The sequence below is a fragment of the Caretta caretta genome, chromosome 9 (genome assembly GCF_965140235.1).
Source record: "Caretta caretta isolate rCarCar2 chromosome 9, rCarCar1.hap1, whole genome shotgun sequence".
In the NCBI taxonomy this organism is placed as follows: domain Eukaryota; kingdom Metazoa; phylum Chordata; order Testudines; family Cheloniidae; genus Caretta; species Caretta caretta.
The window spans coordinates 97748499-97773161 of record NC_134214.1 but is presented as its reverse complement, the minus strand read 5'-3'; the positions used below and the strand labels follow the sequence as shown (position 1 = coordinate 97773161).

General features: G+C 41.9%; 1 protein-coding gene across 1 annotated transcript in view; it reads left to right on the top strand.

The window, feature by feature from the left end:
- LOC125642887 (transmembrane 9 superfamily member 2) overlaps positions 1-9406 on the top strand; it is a 41401-nt gene extending 31995 nt beyond the window's left edge. Inside the window, exon 17 of the mRNA XM_048864808.2 lies at positions 8775-9406. Within this exon, the coding sequence (XP_048720765.2) occupies positions 8775-8842 (68 nt within the window). The 3' untranslated portion in view covers positions 8843-9406. The remainder of the gene's footprint in view (positions 1-8774) is intronic.
- The last annotated feature ends 15257 nt before the right edge of the window (positions 9407-24663 follow it).

The following is a 24663-nucleotide window of genomic DNA, read 5'->3' as shown; positions in this document are numbered from 1 at the left end:
CTTCAGGCTTCCTCATTTGTTCAAGAGGAGGGTCTAAATCTGGCCTCTTGTGACTGTGGCTGTAACTTTCAGAATTTAGAAAGGCAGGATGGCTCAGTGATTAGGGTGCAAGTCTGGGACTTCAGAGACCTCTGTTATATTCTGTGCTGTGCTACAGACTTTCTTTGTAACCTTGGACAATTTACTAAGGGCTGGTCTACGCTAATTCTGTAAGTTGATCTAAGTCTTGGGAGCAAGTGATAGGACTTCTATAGGACTTTCTTAGATTCCCCGTCTCTTCTTAGAAGATCCTCATTTACATTCAGAACACAATTAAAAAAATGTGAGTATTTTGGATGCACTCAGGGTTATTTCCACCACCAACCTCAGTCTCTTCTCTGCTGCTGCCCTGCACCCCATTCTCTGTTGTCACTAGACTTGCTGAGATTAAGTTCGTCAGAGTCCGTTCCAACTTGTTACTTGCCATATACTAGTTGTGGAGAGAAGTGGATTTGGTGCCTGGCTACTTTGTGGGATAACTTCAAATGCTGTTGGAGAAAAGGAACTTTTGCTTTCTAAATTTGGATCTGCTGCCACACTTGGATCTATGATTAAGACCTGTGTAATTTTATTCTGTGGAAACCTGACAAAAAGTGGTAAAAAGGCAAATGGCTATGAATGAAGAATGAGATGCCAGGTAGAAATTGCCACTATTTTAACAAGAGGAGTATTCAGGGGAATAAAACTTCACATGTCGTAGAGTTCCAAACAGAGAGCCATATTTTGAAATGTGGACTCTGAAATTACTCATGCAAACTGCGCATCTACTACAGAATTACCTTAACATTCATAAGCAAGTGGTATCAAATGTAATTTTGGGGCTTGACGTGACAATTTGGCCCAGAAAGCTTCATACCAAAGAGGAAAGGCTCTTGTGCAACCAGGTTAAAAAACAAGATGCAGTGCTCCTCATGCTCAGGATTACATCTTTCTAATAATCTTTCGTTACCTTGGTGCTGCAAGATGTAGAGTTCACACAGTCCTACCTTACAAGTGGCATTTCACTTTGAATCCCAAAGCACAAGAGTGGTAGAATTATAGGGAAAATGCCTTCTGTATATAGAGGATTGTTTTAAACTGTGACTAGTGATGTTAATTTGTAGTATCCTGTTATTGATGAGCTACAAGACACTGACCGATAACTCACTGCTACCTCTAAAAGACTTCTACCTGCTTATTGAAAACCACTTCAAATATTTATATTTGCTTAACATAGATCTAGAATTCTAGAAATGTGGGAGTGGAAGGGAGCTTGATAGGTCATTTAGACCAGTCTTTTGCACTGAGGTAGGACTAGGTATATATGGCCAAATTGCATACAGCTGTTTCTAGGCAGTTCTTCTGTATTTTCCTGAACACTGTAAAAGTTGGTGGGTTTTTTTTTTCTTTCTTACTATTTAAGCCTTGCAGCTGAGAGGGGAGGAGAGCCTGATATTTTTTGTGCCTGAAACTGGTTGAATAACCACCTGAGGTAACAAAACAGCACAGTGCATGCTAGAATTAGCAGGGAGTATTAGTGTATGCGTTTCTGAGCAAAGTGAGCAAATACCCTGTGTAAGTTATGTTTAATGATGTTAGCTGCCATGTATTTGCTATGTTTTTTCCTTCTCGTTATTTACACCCTGCTGAAGTCTGTCTCTCCTCCCCTTTTCATGGGGGGAAGAGGAGGGGAAGGCTGTGGATTGTATCCTTTGCAGTGTTGAGTCTCTTAAAAGTGAAAACGGAGAAGGATTTAATGCTTCCCATTTTAAATTAAAAAGCAAACACGGACTGTGGCATGATGCTGGTTAAACCCCTACTTAAATTCTGGCAAAACAGATAAGCTCCAGATGTCTGCTGTAATTTACAAAAAAGAAATCTATAGTTAAAAATGTTTTAATTATTTTTAAACTAAAGCAATATGTTAATGTGTCTGGGTTTTAGCATAGGTTAGCTGCTACATTGCCAATTTCAGTTTCAACTTACAAGATGTAAATTGATAGAATTAAATATCCTTTTCACATATAAAATAATTGAAATTGTCATGGCAGCTGCTGAAATGGTATTAAGAGCTTCAGATGTGTTGGTCCTGGAGTCCTTAATGGGAAGGCCAATGAGGCTTGAAAAACTACAATAATATGTAATTGTTATTTTCACGTGTTAACTTTTATAGAACCACATTAATAGTAGTTCTGCTTTCTATAACCATTTCATGACAAAAGTCAGTGTGGAATCACATTACTTTAGGAAGTGACTGTTTTGCCAAATTCTAAACTTTATAAGTTAAAAATGGCTTGTATATTTAAATTTGTGAGCAATTCAGAGTTTGAGTCCTTGATAATCTGTTTTTGAATTTTATCCTCTCTGATAATTTAACAATCAGTGCTTTGCGTGAATAGTAAACTACTGAACCTACACAGTCCAATGAAGGTTAGAGGAGTTTGGTTTATCGTGACTTTTTCTTAGTAGCACCCCCTTTGTAAATTAAACCTAAATAAGGGCCCAATCCTGCCAACACTTCTAAATGTGAGTAAAGTTACTGATGTGAGTTAATGGATTGCTAACGTGAGTAGATGTACTACTGTGCATAACTATTCCAGTTACATTAGCAGTAGGATTTTTTTCTACATTTTTTAAACATTTCTCCATCACAGTACCTGAAATCCAATATAAAATTCCTCATTAACAGCTCGTGCATGGCAACATGGTTGTGGCCTCCACAAAAGACTACAGTGAATAGCCAAGTAGGAGCTGAATGCTGAAGCTGAACAAATACTTGTGAATATTTAAAACAATGACTGTCACCAATATAATGAAGCTGGCCAAATCGAACTATTTTTGTGTACATCCAAACAGACACTATTTTAATGTACAAATGTAGAGAAATAAATAAATATGTAGTAAGTATATGTGAATGGTGATAGTTATGATTACATGAATTTTATGCTTGAGGACAGAAAATGGTTGCATTTAGTCAAAACATGTTGCTTCACAGTGACCTATTTTTGAACATCACTTTCAATTGTGAGTTAATGCCATGTTCAAAATTGAGTTTTGATCTTCTGGGTAGACTGTTTAGAATCTGAGATTCTGAAGCACCCACCACTGTGCAGTGATTGAAACCAGTATGATACAAAGAGCTTTTAAGGTACATAAGAAGTATCAGCCAAGTGCAGAGTGCTCTTCTATTTGCTTTCTTACATTCTGTTCGTGCTCTGAATGTTTTTGTCTTCATTAAACAATAAAGCTAGAAGAGCCAAGTAGAACAGGGCAGTCTGCTTTGAAGTGTTTTGGGTTTACTTGGTGCAGTAATTGTGTTTTTAATATTGAAGTGAAATTTAAAAAGAAATAGTTTACTAATAAATTTGTTAGCCAGTTAAAAATACCATTAGCAAACATTCTGTATACACAGAAAGAAAACTGTTGCTAAGTGCTATTATGCATTACTGGTAGAGAATTCAACAATATAGAAAGCTGAGGACAAAAGATAAAAAGAGCTGAATTGTCAGCTGTTTTCAGATGTATTGGTCATATTTTGCCTCTTAGGGTAGGAAAGTTACTTCAGACATTCAGTAACATCTTGACTATCAGTTTCATGAATTTTAAATAATTGCCATAAAAAAAAAACCAAGCTTACATTTACACTTCTGGAGAATTAGAGAGAAGATATATAATGGTTTGTAGTGAGCTGATGCTTTCATTTCTATGGATGAGCTCTAAGGGCTTATCTACGAAAGTTAGTCTTAAAGTAATTGTGAAGGACATCCCTTTGAAGATAGCTCTACCAAAAAAAAAAGTAATTCCTTAAATGCATGTCTGCCCTAATCCATATTCATATTTTTGTAAATTTGCAGGCTTGGGATTACTTAAACTAAAATAAAAAATAATAAAAAGGTGCACTCATAACACTTGATTCTAGAACAAATCAAGGCCTTTTAGGGATATAAGAGGAGTTTGTTGCGGTTGAGCTCTTTCACAATAGTATGGGGCAAAGAGAGGTGTATATCAAAGCTCTTACCCCTATCAAAAAGGTAGATTGTGGAATAAAAGTGTAGTGCTAACAGAACTTCTTCAGGATCAAAGTATGATCTTTCCTGTTTAAATCAGTAATTTTTTACTGGAATAAACAGGTTAACATCCACAGTGAGTAGAACTTGCTTACAGTGAAAAGAGTTTGGGTTTTCCTGTTCTGTGTTCCATCTGATATTTCACTTGGGTTTGAAAGCGTTCTTGCATTTCGATAACTAAATAGCCAGTCACATGAATTTGTAACTTGAATCAGTAGACTCTGTACAGATTCTTTCAGAAAATTTTGCTTTTGCTTTTGACCATGCTTTGTGAAAGAAACTGAAGGAGCTTTGAATGGTAACAAATTAGACCACTTACGAACAAATAACCTTGTTGGTTTTTTGGTAAACATAGATGTGTTTTTTGAATTGGGCATCATGTTGTAAACTTACTAAAGTTGATACCAGGCATGTATACTAAATTAGAAATGTAATAGTGTGTCTCCTCTGCAGGAAAGGGTGTCCTGTTTAACAAGCTGGTTCAGATATTACTGGAATGATATTTTAATAAAGCAACAAAGGATGGCAATCGAGGCAAGATTTCAGTTGAGAGAAACTGCTATCAGCTGTGTGCTTGTATTTCAAGACTGGCTTTCATGAGAGAGGTGCTCAGAGGAAAGAGAATCTGAAAATGCCAGCCTTGACTTGTCTGGCATCAGTGTCTCACCAGTGTGCCATGCTAGCTGATAACATTTTGAACAATGGCAGTCAGGCACCTAACTCCTTTGGGAGCCTCTGAAAATCCCAGCCTTCTTGTCCATCATATTGAAGTAAATGATATAGCTAAAGCTGCAGCCTTTAAAATAGCCTTTAAAATAACAGTTTCCTTCCGTTGTATTCACCTCACCAAGGTATTACTTGGTTTGTATTTTACTCTTAACTAGTTGGTCAGTGCCAATATCATAGAATTGCTTACGTGGGACACCTTCCTAATCAAACATTTTATACCCATTTATCACTTCTGTAAATTACTACATCAGGTGCCAGACAGGGAAGAATCGGGCCCGTTCTGCTCAGTCAGTCATTCATACACAGCAACTTAGTGCAGTGGCTTTCACAATACAGAGTTGAAGTGAAATACGTTAGTTTATTTAAAAAGTTTGCAAAGGCAATAGAAAATAAATGACTTTACAAGCAGAATAGAAAAGTCAAGTGACAGCCTTTCAGATAGCAATAAAGCTGTGAACCAGGTTGGGGAAGAAATACTCCCTTCCCCAGAAGTGGTCTTGTTGTTGGAACCTGGAAGAAGTGGGCAGCTTTTATGAGAGGATTTTAAGTGAGTTATAGGAGCTCTGAAAACATACAGGTTACTTGTGAACAATAATTTAATCCAACTGTCAGCTAATGTTGACTCTGTGTAATATCAAACTACTGAAAACAAGCAATGTACTGAACTCAGCCACAGGAGCTGTTAGTCTGTCAGATAAATGTTTAACCTACAGGTTTAAAAAAACCTTGGGAATATTTAAAAGATTGCTTCACTAAAGTTTTCCACTGATTTGCTATAGTTCACTCATCATAAATCTGCAATTATGGATGCTTAAAGGTAGATTTTTGAAATGATATGGACCATGGTAGCTCCTCTCAAACTATTTTGATCTTTGAGTTTGAAGTAGACTTGATAGCGATAAACTAGGGGCTATTTATGATTCAAATAATGGTATCCATAGACTTAAATGCCCTTTGAAGTCTCTTGTCACTACAACCATCCACATTCTAAATCCTTAAGAAATTTTTGTTTGGTTGGAGGAATTACAGTGCATGCTGGGGTTCATAATGGAAACGGTGACTGAACTCTAACTACAGATGTGCCATTATAGTATTGGTAGGGGAGATTTTGTGTTCTGGTGATGAAAGTAATTATATAGGCTACTGGACAAAATCCAAATTAGGTGTCTAGCAGTTTTCTGTCTGAGCTACATCTGTGTGCCTCTTGCAGTTCAGGGTGACAGGTGGTGTTTGACACTTGCCTCCATTTTATGCATTTATGAGTATACATCTCAGATTTAGCTGCTAATATCCATAAATCTACTAGGCTTCTACTATCTAAATTGGCAAAATCTCCAAGAAAGAGAATATTTTCTCTTTGATTTGTTGAACAGAATTTGGGGAGGGAAGTTGGCAAGTGATTCTATTGGTGTACTTGAGAAACCTGATTATAGATTAAATAGTCCTTGTTCACTGGGAATGGCTTTGGTAACTTCGTATTTTGAATGAAGTCCTCCTTTGAGGGAAGAGTGGTGCGTAGGGAAGGTCCAGAGTAACAAGGGTCAGTGGATGGGGGTTTGTATAGAGTATATTTCTATAGTAAGCTTGTATGTACTTGCAATCGTATGTTCATAGAACTGTGCAATGGGAAAATCTTATTCTTGTGCTAAAACTTTAGTGCTGTAAAATATTGAATTTCTGTTACAGGAAAGCTGATTGATTTTTAATATACCTAATCTGTTAAACATGCAGGAAAAACATAGCACTTCAGTAAGTAGCTGCTTTAAGAGACAGAAGAAGGCTCAAAGCAGGTTATGTTATAAACATAACAAGAAGGTGGGATAAGGAGAAACAAACACTAAAAGGAAGAAACTATGAGCTAGGGGAGGGGAGTTTGTAACAATGCAGATACAGGAGTATTGGACACAATGGGAAGGAGTCGGAGAATCAACTATAAACTAGAAAGACTTAGTGATGTCAAGCCCACAGAGGAATCAAATTCCTTTTGTGGTTGGTGTATGATTTCCTATCAAGCATGGTAAATCTGCCAACCCCCACTGTTTCGGACTATGATAACTGAAGATTTGGAGGAAAAAGGTAATCGATAGCACCTAATAGTAAGCTGTCAAAAGCCCTTTATGAGAAATGTATGTGGCAAAATGAAGTATCACAAGAACTAGCAGGTATATAATAGGAAGCATCTGAAGAAAGGCTTCTCATTTATCACTTGTGAAAGTCTGGTCAGCAAGTGGTTAGATGGGTAGAAAGAGACGCTAATTCAATAAATATGTAAAAGGTAAAATAGTCTAATAAAGAACATGAAACTTCCTTCCAGTGGTTGTGCCTGTGATGGTGAATAAATAAGATTGTAGAGCTGATATTGAACATGTTCTATTTTCCATAATTATGTTTATAAAAAGCCTCTGATGGAGTGGACTGGGTATGTCTCCTAAGGGTGCAGTGAATCTTTATAGGAGTGTTGCACTTCGCTGTCTTTTTAAAAACTTGTTTAGCTAACACTGATTTTTCCTACCATTGAAGGGTGTTAATTGTGACATCTAGTTTAACGTCTGTGCCTCAGTTAACCAAAGTGCAAAGTGCCTATAGTAATAGCTATTTCCTGGAGGGGTTTTGAGGTTTAATATTGAATCTCCTTGAATGCAAGGTTGTTAGATGGACAACTTACTTATTTCATAAAGTTTGCCTTTGAAATTGGTGCAGGAGTTTGAGAGAAACACATTTACCCCTGAGTCTCAATTGAGTTAATGGGGAGGATATTTGGGACACATTGCACATGTCCCCAGTAACTGAAAAGGAGGCATAGTCTTCCCTCCTTCTTTCCAGTCACCCCATCACAGTGATAGTGGGTGAGGCAGCCACAACTTTGCTCTTTACAGTAAAAACAGAAAATACTCTGGCCCTGGGCCAGTCTCTTCCTCTGCCCTATGTTGTTCTCCACCTTCTTGCCATGCAATGGTTACTCCTGCCTTAAATCTTCAGTAACTTCTGCAGGCTACTCAACCCTTGCTTATACAGCAGAAGGGACCACTATGATCATGTAGTCTGACCTCCAGAATAACACAGACCAGAGAATTTCCCCCAAAACAATTCTTAGAGCACATTCTTTTAGGAAAACATCCAGTCTTGATTTTAAAATTGCCAAATTGCGCACTGTAGCCCTTCATAAATTTGTTCCAGTGGCTAATTACCTTCACTTAGAAATTCACACCATAATTCCAGTCTTCATTTGTGTAGCTTGACAGGGAGGTAGACAGCTCACTCGTGTGAACTCCCCTTCCACAGAAGGGTGGATTTTGAAAATTTAGTTGGACTACCATTTTCAGTGGTAGGTTGGCCCACACTCCAGCTGGAATGTTTATTTGTACCATGGTTGTGTCTAGAGGCCCCACTCAAGATCAGCCCTAGTACAATGGACTCGCATAATAAGACAGTTTCTGTCCTTAATAGGTAGACTAAATTAAGGAAAAATAGAGTTGAAGTGACTTATCTGGGGTCACATAATCAGTGGCAGAGCCAGGAATAGAATCCAGGTCTCTTGACTCCCAGTCAGTGGGCAGTTCACTAGATCACATGGCCTTGCAGTAGTGTATGACCTAAAGACAGAGCTGGACGTGGCCTTTGCATATGTATACATTATTAATGTTTCATACAGTAGAGGAAATTAACTGCTAGTTGATTTAGAGTATCTATATGGCTGCTAAGGACAGATTTGTGTACCCACGTTCAATGGGTTACAGGCACATCATGCAAGAAAATCCTAAGTCTTTATTAGCTTTGAAATTGATAAGTTAGTAGCCCCAGGTTGTGCATTGTTAAAATTAAAAGTGCACTTTTATTTCGGGATAGGTAACTGGAGGATAATGAGATATTCTGTCCTGCTGGGAATTGTCTGTTACTAGACTTGCTCCAGAAGCATGTACGGAAGGTTAACTAACTATTTTAACACTCTTCTTGTTTTAGGGACGATTGGATTTTTTGCCTGCTTCTGGTTTGTTAGTAAGATTTACAGTGTTGTGAAAGTGGACTGAAGAATTTCAAAGTGTCTTTGGAACATATCTCCCTTGCTGTGATATATTTTTACCATGTATTGAGAAACCTACTGCATAATTATTTTAAGATGTAAAAGCTGAATCTCAGTCTGTATGGCCCAAAATACAAGTTTTATGGATGGAATAGCAGCATTGGAAAACATTTACACCAGTCATACTGTCCCTGAAAATGTTAATCCATTCTAATAATTTTTAAAAAATACCGTATACAAAGTTTGATTTAAAACAAATGAATGATGCAATGAAAACAGTTTCTTTTTTTAAAAAAATAGTGCATTATATAGTTTTCTAGCTGAGATTTCTTGTGATTTTTGTTACTTTTCTTTTTACTTTTACCAATTATACCATCAAAGCATAGGACTGTCCAGTAAATACTATGTAAAAATGTGAAACTTTTTTAACTCAAAACTGATTGTACATAGTATTGTGCACCTTCTTCACAGCTTGTTTATCATCGTACAAAGGAACATGTATTTAGTGTAATGTAGAATTTTGTTAAGGATATCAACACTGTTTTTCTTCAAATAAAATTGCACAACTCTGGCTGACTTGTCCATTTTCTTGTCAAGTATGTCACCACTCTTAAGTTTCATTCATTTACTTTGTCAAATGAGCTGCAAAGAAATGATTCCCAAAGGCACAAACCCTTATTTCTGGGCTGTACTGCTAGTTATGGAGTGTTCAAATGTAGGGAACAATAGCCAAGTGGAGCCTAACTGCTGCTTTGGATTATAGGATGAGAGGCATTCTCTCTTCTAAGCAGATCCACTCCAAGGCTTTAAAGGGGATTACCAACACCTCTGATTGTATCTGGAAGTGAACAGGAAATCATTGCAGAGACAAGCTCTGTTACGTTCATGCTGGTCACACTTGAAGAACAAGGGGATGTTGAGTGAAATTTAAAGGAAATCTTTTTTTTTTCCACACAATGTATGATCAAATGAGCTCATTGCCAGAGGAAGCTGTAGAGGCCAAGAATTTAACGAGATTCAAAATGTCATAATCCGAGTTTAAGGCCAGAAGGGATCACCAGATCATCCAGTGTGTGACCTCCTGTATAATGTGATTGGATTTTTACGTGGTTATCAAGAATATCCAGAGTTACCATTAACAACAAATTTTGGAAGGGATATTAAACCTTGGTTTCAGAGTAACAGCCGTGTTACTCTGTATTCGCAAAAAGAAAAGGAGTACTTGTGGCACCTTAGAGACTAACCAATTTATTTGAGCATAAGCTTTCGTGAGCTACAGCTCACTTCATCGGATGCATGCTGTGGAAGGTGTAGATGATCTTTTTATATACACACAAAGCATGAAAAAATACCTCCTCCCACCCCACTCTCCTGCTGGTAATAGCTTATCTAAAGTGATCACTCTCCTTACAATGTGTATGATAATCAAGTTGGGCCATTTCCAACACAAATCCAGGGTTTAACAAGAACCTCTGAGCGGGGGGGTAAAAACAAGGGGAAATAGGTTACCTTGCATAATGACTTAGCCACTTCCAGTCTCTATTCAGGCCTAAGTTAATTGTATCAAATTTGCAAATGAATTCCAATTCAACGGTTTCTCGTTGGAGTCTGGATTTGAAGTTTTTTTGTTGTAATATCACAACTTTCATGTCTGTAATCGCGTGACCAGAGAGATTGAAGTGTTCTCCAACTGGTTTATGAATGTTATAATTCTTGATATCTGATTTGTGTCCATTTATTCTTTTACGTAGAGACTGTCCAGTTTGACCAATGTACATGGCAGAGGGGCATTGCTGGCACATGATGGCATATATCACATTGGTGGATGTGCAGGTGAACGAGCCTCTGATAGTGTGGCTGATGTTAGGCCCTGTGATGATGTCCCCTGAATAGATATGTGGGCACCTGCATGAAAAAACTTGTACCGATACAGACAGACATCTTCGACCTTTCCAAATGCAAACAGATGGACATCGTACCAAAAGGACTGAAGGTAAAAAAATCCATTACAATCTACATACCACAGAGACTATGCTGACACCTTGTGCCACACGCTCTCAAAGAAACTGGGGAATCACCTGATCAACATCCTCTACAGCAAACAGGGAAAGATTAAGAATGAGCTCTCAAAAATGGATACTCATAAAAAAACAACCTTCCACACAAACTTCCTCGTGGCTGGACTTTACTAAAACTGGACAAGCCATTTACAACACACACTTTGCTTCTCTACAAAAGAAAAAGGACACTAAACTTTCTAAACTACTACATGCCACAAGCGGCCACAGCAATGGTTCCCTTAACCCACCCAGCAATATTGTTAACCTATCCAACTATACTCTCAGCCCAGCAGAAGCAGCTGTCCTATCTCGGGGCCTCTCCTTTTGCCCCTCCACCCCCAAGAACATGATACAGTTCTGTGGTGACCTAGAATCCTATTTTCGACGTCTCCGACTCAAGGAATATTTCCAACATACTAATCCGCAGAGACCTTCCTACCAACACTACAAAAAAAAGGATTCTAGGTGGACTTCTCCTGAAGGTTGAAACAGCAGATTGGACTTCTACACTGAGTGCTTCCGCCGATGTGCACAGGCTGAAATTGTGGAAAAGCAGCATCACTTGCCCCACAACCTCAGCTGTGCGGAACACAATGCCATCCACAGCCTCAGAAAGAATTCTGACATCATAATCAAAAAGGCTGACAAAGGAGGTGCTGTTATCATCATGAATAGGTCGGAATATGAACAAGAGGCTGCTCGGCAGCTCTCCAACACCACTTTCTACAAGCCATTACCCTCTGATCCCACTGAGAGTTACCAAAAGAAACTACAGCATTTGCTCAAGAAACTCCCTGAAAAAGCAAAAGATCAAATCCGCACAGACACACCCCTGGAACTCCAACCTGGGATATTCTATCTACTACCCAAGATCCATAAACCTGGAAATCCTGGGTGCCCTATCATCTCAGGCATTGGCACCCTGACAGCAGGATTTTCTGGCTATGTAGACTCCCTCCTCAGCCTCTATGCTACCAGCACTCCCAGCTACCTTCGAGACACCACCGACTTCCTGAGGAAACTACAATCCATCGGTGATCTTCCTGATAACACCATCCTGGCCACTATGGATGTAGAAGCCCTCTACACCAACATTCCACACAAAGATGGACTACAAGCCGTCAAGAACACTATCCCCGATAATGTCACGGCCAACCTGGTGGCTGAACTTTGTGACTTTGTCCTTGCCCATAACTATTTTTACATTTGGGGACAATGTATACCTTCAGATCAGCAGCACTGCTATGGGTACCCGCATGGCCCCACAGTATGCCAACATTTTTATGGCTGACTTAGAACAACACTTCCTCAGCTCTCGTCCCCTAATGCCCATACTCTACTGTGCTATATTGATGACATCTTCATCATATGGACCCATGGAAAAGAAGCCCTTGAGGAATTCCACCATGATTTCAACAATTTCCATCCCACCATCAACCTCAGCCTGGTCCAGTCCACACAAGAGATCCACTTCCTGGACGCTACAGTGCTAATAAACGATGGTCACATAAACACCACCCTATACCGGAAACCTAGTGACCGCTATTCTTACCTACATGCCTCCAGCTTTCACCCTGACCACACCACACGATCCATCGTCTACAGCCAAGCTCTGCGATACAACCGCATTTGCTCCAACCCCTCAGACAGAGACAAACACCTGCAAGATCTCTGTCAAGCTTTCTTACAACTACAATACCCACCTGCGGAAATGAAGAAACGGATTGATAGAGCCAGAAGAGTTCCCAGAAGTTACCTACTACAGGACAGGCCTAACAAAGAAAATAATAGAACGCCACCAGCCATCACCTTCAGCCCCCAACTAAAACCCCTCCAACGCATTAAGGATCTACAACCTATCCTGAAGGATGACCCAACACGCTCACAAATCTTGGGAGACAGGCCAGTCCTTGCCTACAGACAGCCCCCCAACCTGAAGCAAATACTCACCAGCAACCACATACCACACAACAGAACCACTAACCCAGGAACCTATCCTTGCAACAAAGCCCGTTGCCAACTGTGCCCACATATCTATTCAGGGTACACCATCACAGGGCCTAATAACATCAGCCACACTATCAGAGGCTCGTTCACCTGCACATCCACCAATGTGATATGCCATCATGTGCCAGCAATGCCCCTCTGCCATGTACATTGGTCAAACTGGACAGTCTCTACGTAAAAGAATAAATGGACACAAATCAGATGTCAAGAATTATAACATTCATAAACCAGTCGGAGAACACTTCAATCTCTCTGGGTCACACGATTACAGACATGAAAGTTGTGATATTACAATAAAAAAAACTTCAAATCCAGACTCTAGCGCGAAACTGTTGAATTGGAATTCATTTGCAAATTTGATACAATTAACTTAGGTTACCTTGCATAATGACGTAGCCACTCCCAGTCTCTATTCAAGCCTATTTCCCCTTGTTTTTACCCCCTCGCCCCCCCCGCTCAGACGTTCTTGTTAAACCCTCGATTTGTGCTGGAAATGGCCCACCTTGATTATCATACACATTGTAAGGAGAGTGGTCACTTTAGATGAGCTATTTTCATGTTTTGTGTGTATATAAAAAGATCTTCTACACTTTCCACAGCATGCATCCGATGAAGTGAGCTGTAGCTCACGAAAGCTTATACTCAGACAAATTGGTTAGTCTCTAAGGTGTCACAAGTACTCCTTTTCTTTATATTAAACCTTGTGATTCAAGGCTTAAGCAGACATCTAACTATTAGTGACCAGGATGAGACTGATGTGTGAGACAGATTATCCCTCGTGTCTACTGCAGTGTCTCATGCTCTGAAACATCTGGGAGGCAGGGTAGTCAACTAGATGGACATTGGATTTGATTCAGTATGGCAATTCTGATGTTCCACTACTTCCATTTTATCTAGGTTGGAATCGCAGCCAGCTTGCTTTCATACAGATCCCCCATTGCTTGTCGGCCACTAGGAGTGTAATGGGACTATGGCAAAAAATAAATAAATGTAAAGTTGAGGATCATAGGCATGCTGATGACATTGCAGTCCAAGACCTCTTTCCCCTTGTGGATTCATGTGTCAATAGTGAACGAGGGTCACTGATGGAACCCTGAACACCTCCGCATGTGAGGTCATTTTTAAAAAGTTTGTGAACAGCATGAATTAAACTTCTATTTCCTGAGACTTGCAGAGGAGCTGGCAAATGTATGTGAGTGCAAAAATTAGTTTTAAAATAAAATTGACCGTTGGTCAAGCAGAGCAGAGTTGTATCTGAGTATATGTTAGCATGAGCATGGGATAGCAAAATTCAGTACAGAAAGCCCATCTTCTAGCCAGGTAAAGATAAGCTGGGGCTACATACAATTTTCTCAGGAGCTCCTCTTGGGCTGATATTCTGCCCTGTAGTAACCCGGTTCCTGCAGAAGTCCAAAGGTCTTCAGTTTTAGTTCAGATGATTTTCTGTTTCTGCAGAGTTTATAGTTTTTACAGGTCCAGAGAGGAATATGGGTGTAACAAGAAAAGGAGTACTTGTGGCACCTTAGAGACTAACCAATTTATTTGAGCATAAGCTTTCGTGAGCTACAGCTCACTTCATCGGATGCATAGGTGTAACAGTCTCAGAGTTTATAAGCAGTTCTGGCTCCATAATACCATTGTACAGTTCTTCCTACCCCCCTTCCCCACCACCAAATTTTTTTTCAAAATGATGCTGGAATGGCCCCTAATCAGAAACTTGCAGAATATGGAGACAAGTAGAATAAACTTATTGCACACATTTTAGGGGGGAGAAATTAAACAACTTTATAATTTTTCCTCCATGACAATCTACCCATTCTCTATACCCAGTTAACACTCATAATGGGAACACTTTACAAATAAGCAATCAAGTACTTAAGAGTAGTGTATTGGGAAACTTGCTATAAAAATACTGTTGCTTTGCTAGGCAGTTAGCACATCTTTTTGTGCACTTCATGTGTGATTTTACTTGCAATGTGGCCTCTTAAGAGTTAAGGGGTCTGATTTTTCAGTGTTGCTGAGCTCTGGGAGCTCCCAATGACTCCAACTAGGGATCTGAAATCAGGCCCTGTGTAAGTCCAGAAACACTAGCCAGTGGTGTTATATGTATTCATCCTCATGTTGAAACTGGTGCCATTCAACAAAAGGCACTTCCTCTTATAAACTTCATACTTCAAGAGTTTCATTGAACTATAAAAATCACTTTTATTTACATTTTACAGGAAATGTCAGCTGAAATCGCTTCTGCATCTTATGGAATTTGGGGTTAAAACTGGCATAATGTCCCAGCAGGATTTGGTTGCCAGATTAATAACTTAATTTCTGTAAGCGGGCATTGTGTAAAATAAAGTTTTAGTTTAAGATATTGGCTTTGCTTAACCACCAGAAATTTTAAAAATAGGAACTGGGGTGAGCAAGGTCTCTACAAAACTCACAAGTGACACAGGGCCCAGGTTCTAAAGTTTTAAAATAGGTTACTCTAAAATACGATTATCTCCTTTTAAAAAAAAAAACCTTCACAAGGACTTTTAGCATGTACATAGCAGCCAGATTCATTAGAATTTGTATTAACTAATTAAACAGTCTGGTAAATGTGATTAAATCAATATGGCTCCAAAGGACAGTTTCAATTCTGCTTTAAAATTTTTAAGGTAGAAATACATTGTTTTGCCTCCCAATCTGTGGACATTTTGCTGACAGACTTGTTGTATTAGGACAGTGATATTACAATAAACTGAAACATGAGATGGAGCTGTTTCCTCCCTCAAGGGGGAGGAAAGGATCTGGAGTCAAGCTGGGAATTGGGTAAATTTTCTAAAAATTGGGTATTAGTATTAATCTAACACTAAACAACCCCTCCCCCACAACACACACTTTTAATGGACAGCTTGAGTATGACTCTGATCTCAAACTATCCTTGTCATCTTTTAGAAGGTCGTCTTCATTTAAAAACAGGGCAATCAAGGTCTGATATTCTAAGGTTTCTTAAAAACATAACTGCTCTTTGGAAAGAATTCTGTGGCAGCTTTTGTGCTCATTGAAGAGTGCAAATACCTTTTTTGGCTTTACTTCATCTCTTAAAAGAAAGACTCTCAACTATTTGCATTAATTTAGACTTGATGCAAAGTGGTCGGCTCAGCCCAGAAAAGGCTTAAATCCTGTTTTTTAAAGTTAGGAGGTACAGAATGGGCTGTGGTAGAATAGCATAAGTGGTTTCATCTTCACTCTTTTTACTGGATGATGCTGAACGTGTGGGTCTGATCTCGCCTCCTTGAAGATGCTCTTGTACATGTAGCCATAGATGTAGGGGTAAAGGCAGCAGAGGAACGGGAGAAGCACCACTGAGCTAAGCCACCAGCCCTGGCCACATGTGCAGCAGGCTGGAGGGCAGCATGCACAGCAGGTGCAAGGCCATGATCATGAAGATCACCCTGGGGGCCTTGCAGTGGTGAGGGCTGGGTTGCAGGTGGCTGGTCCTGGGGAGGGGTGCAGACCCTGGGTCATCAGCATGTTCTGCTGATGGGATTCCCGGAGCACCATCCTATAGCAGCCCAGCATGATGGCCACTGGGCTGAGGAAGGAGGGGGAGATGCTGAGAGCCACATAGGAGGCACTGGAGGTCCACTCCATGGTGCACAGGGAGTTGCACCAGTTGAAGGTGGCTGATGCCGAACAGCCAGGTTAGCAGGATGAGGGCACTGCTCCTGCTGGGGGTCATCCTGGCTGTGTAGGAGAGTGGGTGGATGATGGCCAGGTACTAGTATAGCCTATTTTGGTTAGATGTATTCCTGGAGGTTTTATCACATGCCATTTTTAATTAAAGATTAATCCTTTAATTCCTGGAGACACCAGGACAATCCCCCAGGGTTGGCAACCCTACCAGGTACTGATCCACTGACACCATGGCAATGGTTTTGGCCCCAGGGAAGGAAAAGAGGTCACGAGGGCCACCAGGGTTGTGCACAGGTGCAGGGGCCAGAGCTCAGGCAGCGAGCTCGCCACCTGCCAGGGTGTCACCAGCACACTCTGCAGTAGGTTGGCTGCCAGCAGGTTGAGGATGAAGTGGTTGGTCACCTGCAGCAGCTGGGGCTTGCACCAGAAAACCAGCAGAATGCTGCATTGCCAAGTAGGGAGAGGCAGAGCAGGGCGAGCCTGGCCAGGCAGAGCAGTGTGCCTGGTCCAAGCAGGGGCTTGGTGCCATTACTGGGCACACTGGCAGCAGGAGAAAGAGATCTCGTGCTGCCTAATGGAGGCCTGTGCAGGCAGGCTTGGGTGCCAGGATCTGGCTACATCATAGAGGACCAGTTAGTTAGCATTTGCAATGGAGGCTTATCTGGGTCTATCCTCCTCAGGCAGCCAACAACACTAGGGTCACCCTTGCTGCCCATGTCTCCCACGGGCAGTGCTGCGGGTAGAGCCTGTATGGGGAACGTGGAAATGAGTTTGCCTAACTGAGCTGCATTCTGTAGTGCCTGGGCGGCGCTCCTGTGCTCTGCAGTGCCCCTGTGCTGCGACAGACACACGGGTGTAAGGGGGCTGTTGGCCCCTTACTGAAAGGCAGTGCGTTTTTTGGGTTGGCCCTCTCCCAAGAGCTGGAGAAAGGGGAAAGGTTGCAGAGGAGTCAGGGCCCTGAGCTTGACTGTCCCTGTGGCCAGGGGGGAGAGGCCAGCATTCCAAGTCAGCCAGGTGGAGAGGGCAGGCAGGCCAATGAGCCCCGGGAGCCTGTCCTCCGTGTGAGCGGGGGCTGCCAGGGCAGAGCAGCGCCAAGGGCATGCGGGGGCCGGAGCAGCAGCCAGGAGCTGGGGCAGCAGAGTCCAGCCGCACCGGCGGTGAGCCAGGGCCGAGCTTCAGTGCGAGCCGCGGGCCCGGAGCCGGGACAGCGGGTGCCGGCTGTGCCGCGCAAGTAACTGCGGGGGCCCAGCGCAGGGCGACGCCGCCAGACGTGGGGCTTGAAGGTCAGACGCAGGGGAGGGGCGACCCTGACAGAGAAAGGGCGGGGGGCGGGGAGTGGGTGATGCTGAGGAGAAGGGTCCTGCCCCCAAGAGCCTGAGGGCGCGTGGCCGCCGCCAGAGCAGTGTCTGAGCCCTGGTATGACGGCAGCCCAGGCAGGGGTCCTGGGCCACGGACGGAACAGGCTGTGAATTGTGTCGGGTCCCAGAGACTGTTGGCGGGGTCCCTGTGCCTCTCGGGCGGGTTCCTGGATCCTTGAACTTTTACGGCTTTTCCTTTATGCGTTCACAGTTGCTGTTTAATAAATCGTACGTGGTTTAAACTCAACGTAGCAATCACTGAGTTAGGGAGGGGGCTGGTGTGGAGAGAGTACCCCGGAGTGGGGATGCCCTAGCCCCTGTCCTGAGTGACCCGTGATGAGACTGGGGGGTAAGCCCTCCCAGGGATCCTGGGCCCAGCTTTATTGGGGCTACAAGGAACCTGCTGTCTGGGAGAGTGGAAGAGGAGTCCTCGAGGTCAGGCAGGCATCTGGCTAAAAAGGGCTGGGCAGGGACTTGGAGCCTTTTGCCGTCTGATTCCACTGGAATAATACAGAAACCAGGAGAATACCCAACAGTAGTGGGACCATCCCCCGCCTTACACTGGCTTTACCTTGGATCTAGTGCTTGTTTTTGGCTTGTAAGGATTTCCAGGCTCACAATAGCATGCACTCCGCAACACAAAGAGGGCACTAGTTGCTAGTGCTGAATTAAAAATGATACCGCAGCATTTGCACAGGAGCGCCTTCCTTCCGAGGCCAGTGCAGGCCGAGGAACTGCTGCTGCTGGACGTGCTTCATGTGAAGGCAGCGGCCCTGCTCGGCGATCTGCAGAGAAGAAATGAGAGATGGGAGAATACTGAGATCTAGAGAAAGGGGATGAAAAGAGAGAATGGCTGGAAGCAGAAATGAAAAGGGGGAGCTGGCACCCATAGTAGCTCTGTCCAATGCAGTGGTTCTCAAACTTTTGTACTGGTGACCCCATTCACATAGCAAGCCTCTGAGTGTGACCCCCTCTTTATAAATTAAAAACACATTTTTATATATTTAATACCATTATAAATGCAGCTCGTGACCATCCATGTAATAACCTCATGACCCCCTGAGGAGTCCTGACCCCCAGTTTGAGAACCCCCGGTCAAATGGGAGATAATTTGGATGATGCAGGGGTGAAAATGTAGCGTTTCACATGGGCTGCCCACTCTTGTCTATCGTTGAGTTACTTACTACAGATTTGATGATCTGTTAGTGTCAGCTGTTACATCTAGCACCCCCTTCCAGTTCTGTGAAGAAGACGGTGAGAAATCATGCCTCTTTTCTGTGCTGAAGCTGAGCTCACTGCCGCTAGAGGAAGACTTTGCCCCCTACCTCTTTCAACAGCTTCTCCGCATCTGTTATACAAACAGAGGGAGCTGTTTAAAATCCAGTGCTTCCACTGCAAGCATTGTCAGTGCAGCTCTTTGCTAAAGAGCAGATGTTGTTGTTGTTAGTACAAATCTTTTCAAAGCTGGGATTTGCAGCATTGTCATAATCTTTGAGCCTTTTTTCTCTAGAAATTTAACTATACATTTTTTTTTGTTTTGGTTTTTTTTGCGCATATGGCATACCTGTGTCTCTGTGGTCAGAGACAGATATCCTGCTCCCTGTTCTCACGGGGGCCCAACCCTGTAGTTATTACATAGGCAAAATACCTTTTGAAGCTGGCAGGTGTTTGATATGAGAAAGGACTGACTGCAGTATTAAGCCAAGGGATGGAAAGGAGGAAGCCAGGGGATGCTGCACTGTGCTGCAGCTCTGGAGACAGAGGTGGGAGGTCTCATAGCTTCCAAATCTTCACTTCTTAGGCTGGCTATTAACTCCTGGGAATGGTGTTGCACACACTGTGCTCTCCTTAGGAGTTGGTGAAGCCTCTCTTCTGCGTTCTGCAGCCAGCCAAAGCTCCTTTGACAATCAGGCCAAATCTGCCTTTCCCCACTTTGTCAGGCAGTTGTGGCAACTTTTGCTATGTACCAGGAAGCAAGTGAGAAGAGCAGAGCCTTGTTTATCCAAACCCCTCTTATGTGAACCTCCTGTTTGAAACTGGGTCATGATGCCTGACATATTTTGTCTGTACCCCATTTATCTGGATAAATTCTGTGACCCCTGTTATGCTCAGGCAAATAGGGTCTAGTGTACACCAGAAACAGGTAAGGGAGGTTCAGATGTACTGGGCAATGGGGTTGAAGGGGTTCGATGTTGGTTCAGCCTCTTACAGAGAGGACTAGTGCAGAGACACATCTCCGATTGCATGGAATATTTTGGAGTTGCCTCAGCTCCTGTGTCTTTGATCCCTGGGGAGTCCTTCCTTTAACCGATCCTACTAGGGCCTGATCCTAAACCCACTGCAATGAAGAGAGAGAGACTCCATTGGCCTTGATGAGCTTTGAATCTGATCCTTTCTACATCTTTCTCCCAAATAAGAAAATTTCTTCTAGCTAATGACAATATTGTCTCCATTAACTTACTGAGACCCAGCTCAGAAATGCGACTACCAGCTGCAACGTCAGCACCAAGGCTAGAGCCCAACTGCACTAGATCTCATTTACAAGATGGGGGACTGTATCCTGGAATACAGTGACACTGGCGAAGACTTAGAAGGGCCATATTGGATAACCAATCAAATATAAGCTCCCAGTGTGATGCTAGCCAAGTTGACGAACACCATGCATGGATGCATGAGGAGGTAAATATCCAGTAGGCACAGAGAGGTGGCATTCTGCATATGACATCTGTGAGACCATTACTGGATACTGTCCAGTTCTGGTGTTCACAATTGAAAAGGATGTTGAAAAATTGGAAGGGGTTCAGAAGAGGGCTACAAGAATGATTCAAGGTCTGAAAAACCTGCTTTGCAGTAAGAGACTTGAGAAGCTCCATTTACTTAGTTTATTCAAGGGAAGGTTAAGAGGCGACTTGAACCTGTTCTAACAGTACCTAAATGAAGATGAGATTTCTCATAGTAGATATTCTCTAAGCTAACAGGAAAGGGCATAGCAATTTACAGTGCTTGGAAGTTGAATCTAGACAAATTTAGACCAACTATAAGATATGCATTTTTAACAGTGAAGGTAATCAACTGTTGGGATAACTTACCTTGGGATATGATGGATTCTCCTTCACATGTCTCCATTAATTCAATACTGGATATCTTTCACCTCAGTGGTCTTCAGATCAGGCCTTTGTTTTGTTGAGACAGTACAAACCTGTACCTGAAAACTCAGTTCTGAGCCCTACTATTTTACTATCCAGAGTTACTGAGTTCACAGTATGCTATTCTATCTTTCTAATCTAGATGCTTACTCTATGTACTCTCATTAGCTTTGCTCATACCAAGTGGGAAGCCCTTATACCTTCCATGAAGTTATTGACCCTGGGATTTTCTAGATAACATTAGCATCTGCAGAGTTTACCCAAGGTAATTTATATTCTATTTTCAAGTGAAGGAACAACTCTTAGATGTTTGACATCATAAAACAGTATAAACGCAGAGCTTTATTACAGTAGCAAAGAGAACGGGCCCCTTGAGTTGCTTTGTTTACCATAAAAAGTCAGATTAATCAGATGTGCACATGGGTCTCCTATATTTCTTTAGTTTAGTTTCCCTCCTGTGCTGTTTGTTGACAGGAATCATAATATATTGAAAAACTTTATATCTGTAGCAAAAATGCTTTGGACTATATGGTACAGGGATTATATTTTTACCTCTAAGGTATATTTATTTCCCTCTTTAGCTACCAGTAATGGAAAAGAAACACACACAGTCAAAACTCTCACTGTAACTGTTCCCAGGGTAAAAACTACAGTGAAATTATAGAAAATTCCAGTAATGTAACCAGCCTGGTAGTTTACTGGTTTAGTTGGTCAAAAACGTTAATTCACTGGCGCATAAAAATGCTCTTACAAGAAGATAACAGATTACCAGGTTGGCTTTGATGACAATTGCAGAGAAAGAATTAGAGAAAATTTGCTTTTAAAATAATTTACTAGAAAAGAAATGCAATCGTAATACTGAGGTACCATGCTGAGGTGCCATGCAATTTGCTCAGCTAAAACTGAAATAGGGTAGGGGCAATTGTAAGCAACAAACTTAGCCTCTACGGAGAAGAATGTTTCATATATTACAGCAACCCTTCTGGCCAATAATTAAGGAAAAGCAGTGACAAGCTCTGAAAGATAATCCCTTTCATAGGGGTTATCATCCTGGAATAGACTAAGGACTGATCTATACTAAAAAGTTAGGGCGACCCCACTAACTCATTCAGGGATGTGAAAAATCCACATCCCTGAGTGACATAGTTAAGTTGACCTAACCCCTGGTGTAGACAGCGCTAGGTCGATGAAGAATTCTTCTGTCGACTTGGCTACCACCTCTTGGAGAAGTGGATTATCTACGCCAATGGGAGAACCCCTGCTGTCGGCATAGACAGTGTCTACACTGAAGCGCTACAGTGGTGCAGCTGCAGTTGTAGCATTTCAAGTAGACAAGCCCTAAGAACCATTTAGTCCTTTAACCCTGACTATGGTCAATGATATATGCTTATGTATAGGCTTTCCTATGGTGCTCATCGTTGTAGTGTCTGAGTACTCATATTTGTTAATAGATTTGTCTTTACAGCTCTCCTGTGAGTAGGGCAGTGCTTTTATCTCTAATTTACAGATGGGGAACTGAGGCCCAGAGATATTAAGTGATTGTCCCAGGGTCACCCGGGATGTCAGTGGCAGCAATATAACTCAGTTCCCCTGAGTACTAGTCCAGGGCCTTGACAACAAGCCCATCCTTTCCCTCAACAATAGGAGGAATTTAGAAACACCTAAAATTCACCTAATTTTCCAACACTATGTCATGGAGAGAAGTTTCCTTGGCCCCATGGTTCATCTTTTGCCTTTAACCACAAGGCTTGATAGCCCTGGAAAAGATTCTTCTAGCTATTATAACTGCTGAGGCTCTTCTTATTTGTAAACATGTCTAATCTTTTTCAGAATCTCACTTAAGAGTCTCAGTACAAAATGGTGGAAGTGAATTCCACTAGTTAGTTATATCTATCCCCAATTGTGAGGCTGGCAGACCAGGTGCAACTCATGCCAAGGCCCCGGGCTGGCCTGGAAAACAATCTGGCTGATCTGTGTGTTTGTATTGTTAAGGTAAATATTAGAGTTGTAAGGCTGTGTTTCGTGTCTAGACCTTATGAATAATGTAGGATGCTGTATGTATTGATCTCAATTATCACTGGCTAGCCCATGGTATAAAGTTGTATTGAGTGTTTGCATTGTAAACCTCTGCAATTGTGTAACTTACCAAACAATAAAAGAAGCATTAATTAAGGTGAAGTGCTTGTCCTGCACACAAGATGGCCCACTGAAGGCCAGTGAGGCATTGTGTAGCATCAAAGGACAAAGATCTTGTTGACTGTGTTCCTCACTCCCTCCAGAAAGGGGAGACCTATGCATGAACTCATCCTATGAGCTTGGATTGTGGGTGAAGGGGATAAAAATCCCTGACAAGGAGAAACTGGGTTCTTTATGCTGTCTGGGCTCTGAGGGACAAAGATTTCTAAACATAAGCAAGAGATTCCCATGCTGCTTGGCATGGGTCAGCCCTAAAAGACATATACAGTTGCTTATTACAGAAGCTTATATTACCTTTTTAAATATAAGACTATAACTCATTTGTGTGTACATTTCCTATTTTAACCTTGTAAATAACTTTCATTTCTTAGTTAATAAATCTTTAGTTAGTTTATTACAGGATTAGCTAGAGGTGTTGTCTTTGGTTTGACATCTGAGTACAATTGATCTGGGTGGGGTAAGTGACTGGTCCTTTGGGACTGAAAGGTAACCTGAATATTGTTGTGATTTTGGGAATAAAGTGACCATATATCACATAGTCCATCTTGCCTGGGTGGAAAGATAGACCGGAATGCTCAAGGGGTCTGTCTGTGACTCTGTGGTAAGACTGTTATAGTGTTGTAGGAGTTCAAATTTCTTTCTGGAGTGGTAAAATATAATTATAGAACATATATCCAGTTTGGGGTTTCTGCTCTGCTTTTTGACAGTCTGCCCTGAGGTTGGCACTCATGGTTATGAGCCACTCCAGAAAGCATGACAGCAATATCAATCCATTTTAGTCTCTGATCCTGCCAACACACACTCAGTGGGACTATTTTTGTGTGTAAAATTACTTGTGCTTTCAGGAATGGGGCCTTCCTTTGCTAGAGCCGGCTTGCTAGGTTGGAGGGCAGCAAGACTACATGGTGAGAATGGGGATAACATAGCTGAAAACTTTTAAAGGGCTATCCCCAAGCAAGACCCTTACTACAAAAATAAGGCCCTGATCCTGCATGTGGATTCAACGGGGAGGACTCTTGGATTTTCACAGAACCCCATTTACTTGAATGGGCTCTGGATGTGAGTGTATGCCCATGTTGATCAGATGAAAGGATGGGGACCTCAATCTGAAAAGATATGGCGCTTGCCCTGTTTTTCCAGAGTCTAATGCTACTCTCCACCATCTTACAGTAAATGCTGTTCGATTGTTATTCTGATTGCTGCATCAGCATTAAAGCAAAATGGAAGCTGTTGTATGTCATAGAATCATAGATAGAATCATAGAATATCATGGTTGGAAGGGACCCCTGAAGGTCATCTGGTCCAACCCCCTGCTCGAAGCAGGACCAATTCCCAGTTAAATCATCCCAGCCAGGGCTTTGTCAAGCCTGACCTTAAAAACCTCTAAGG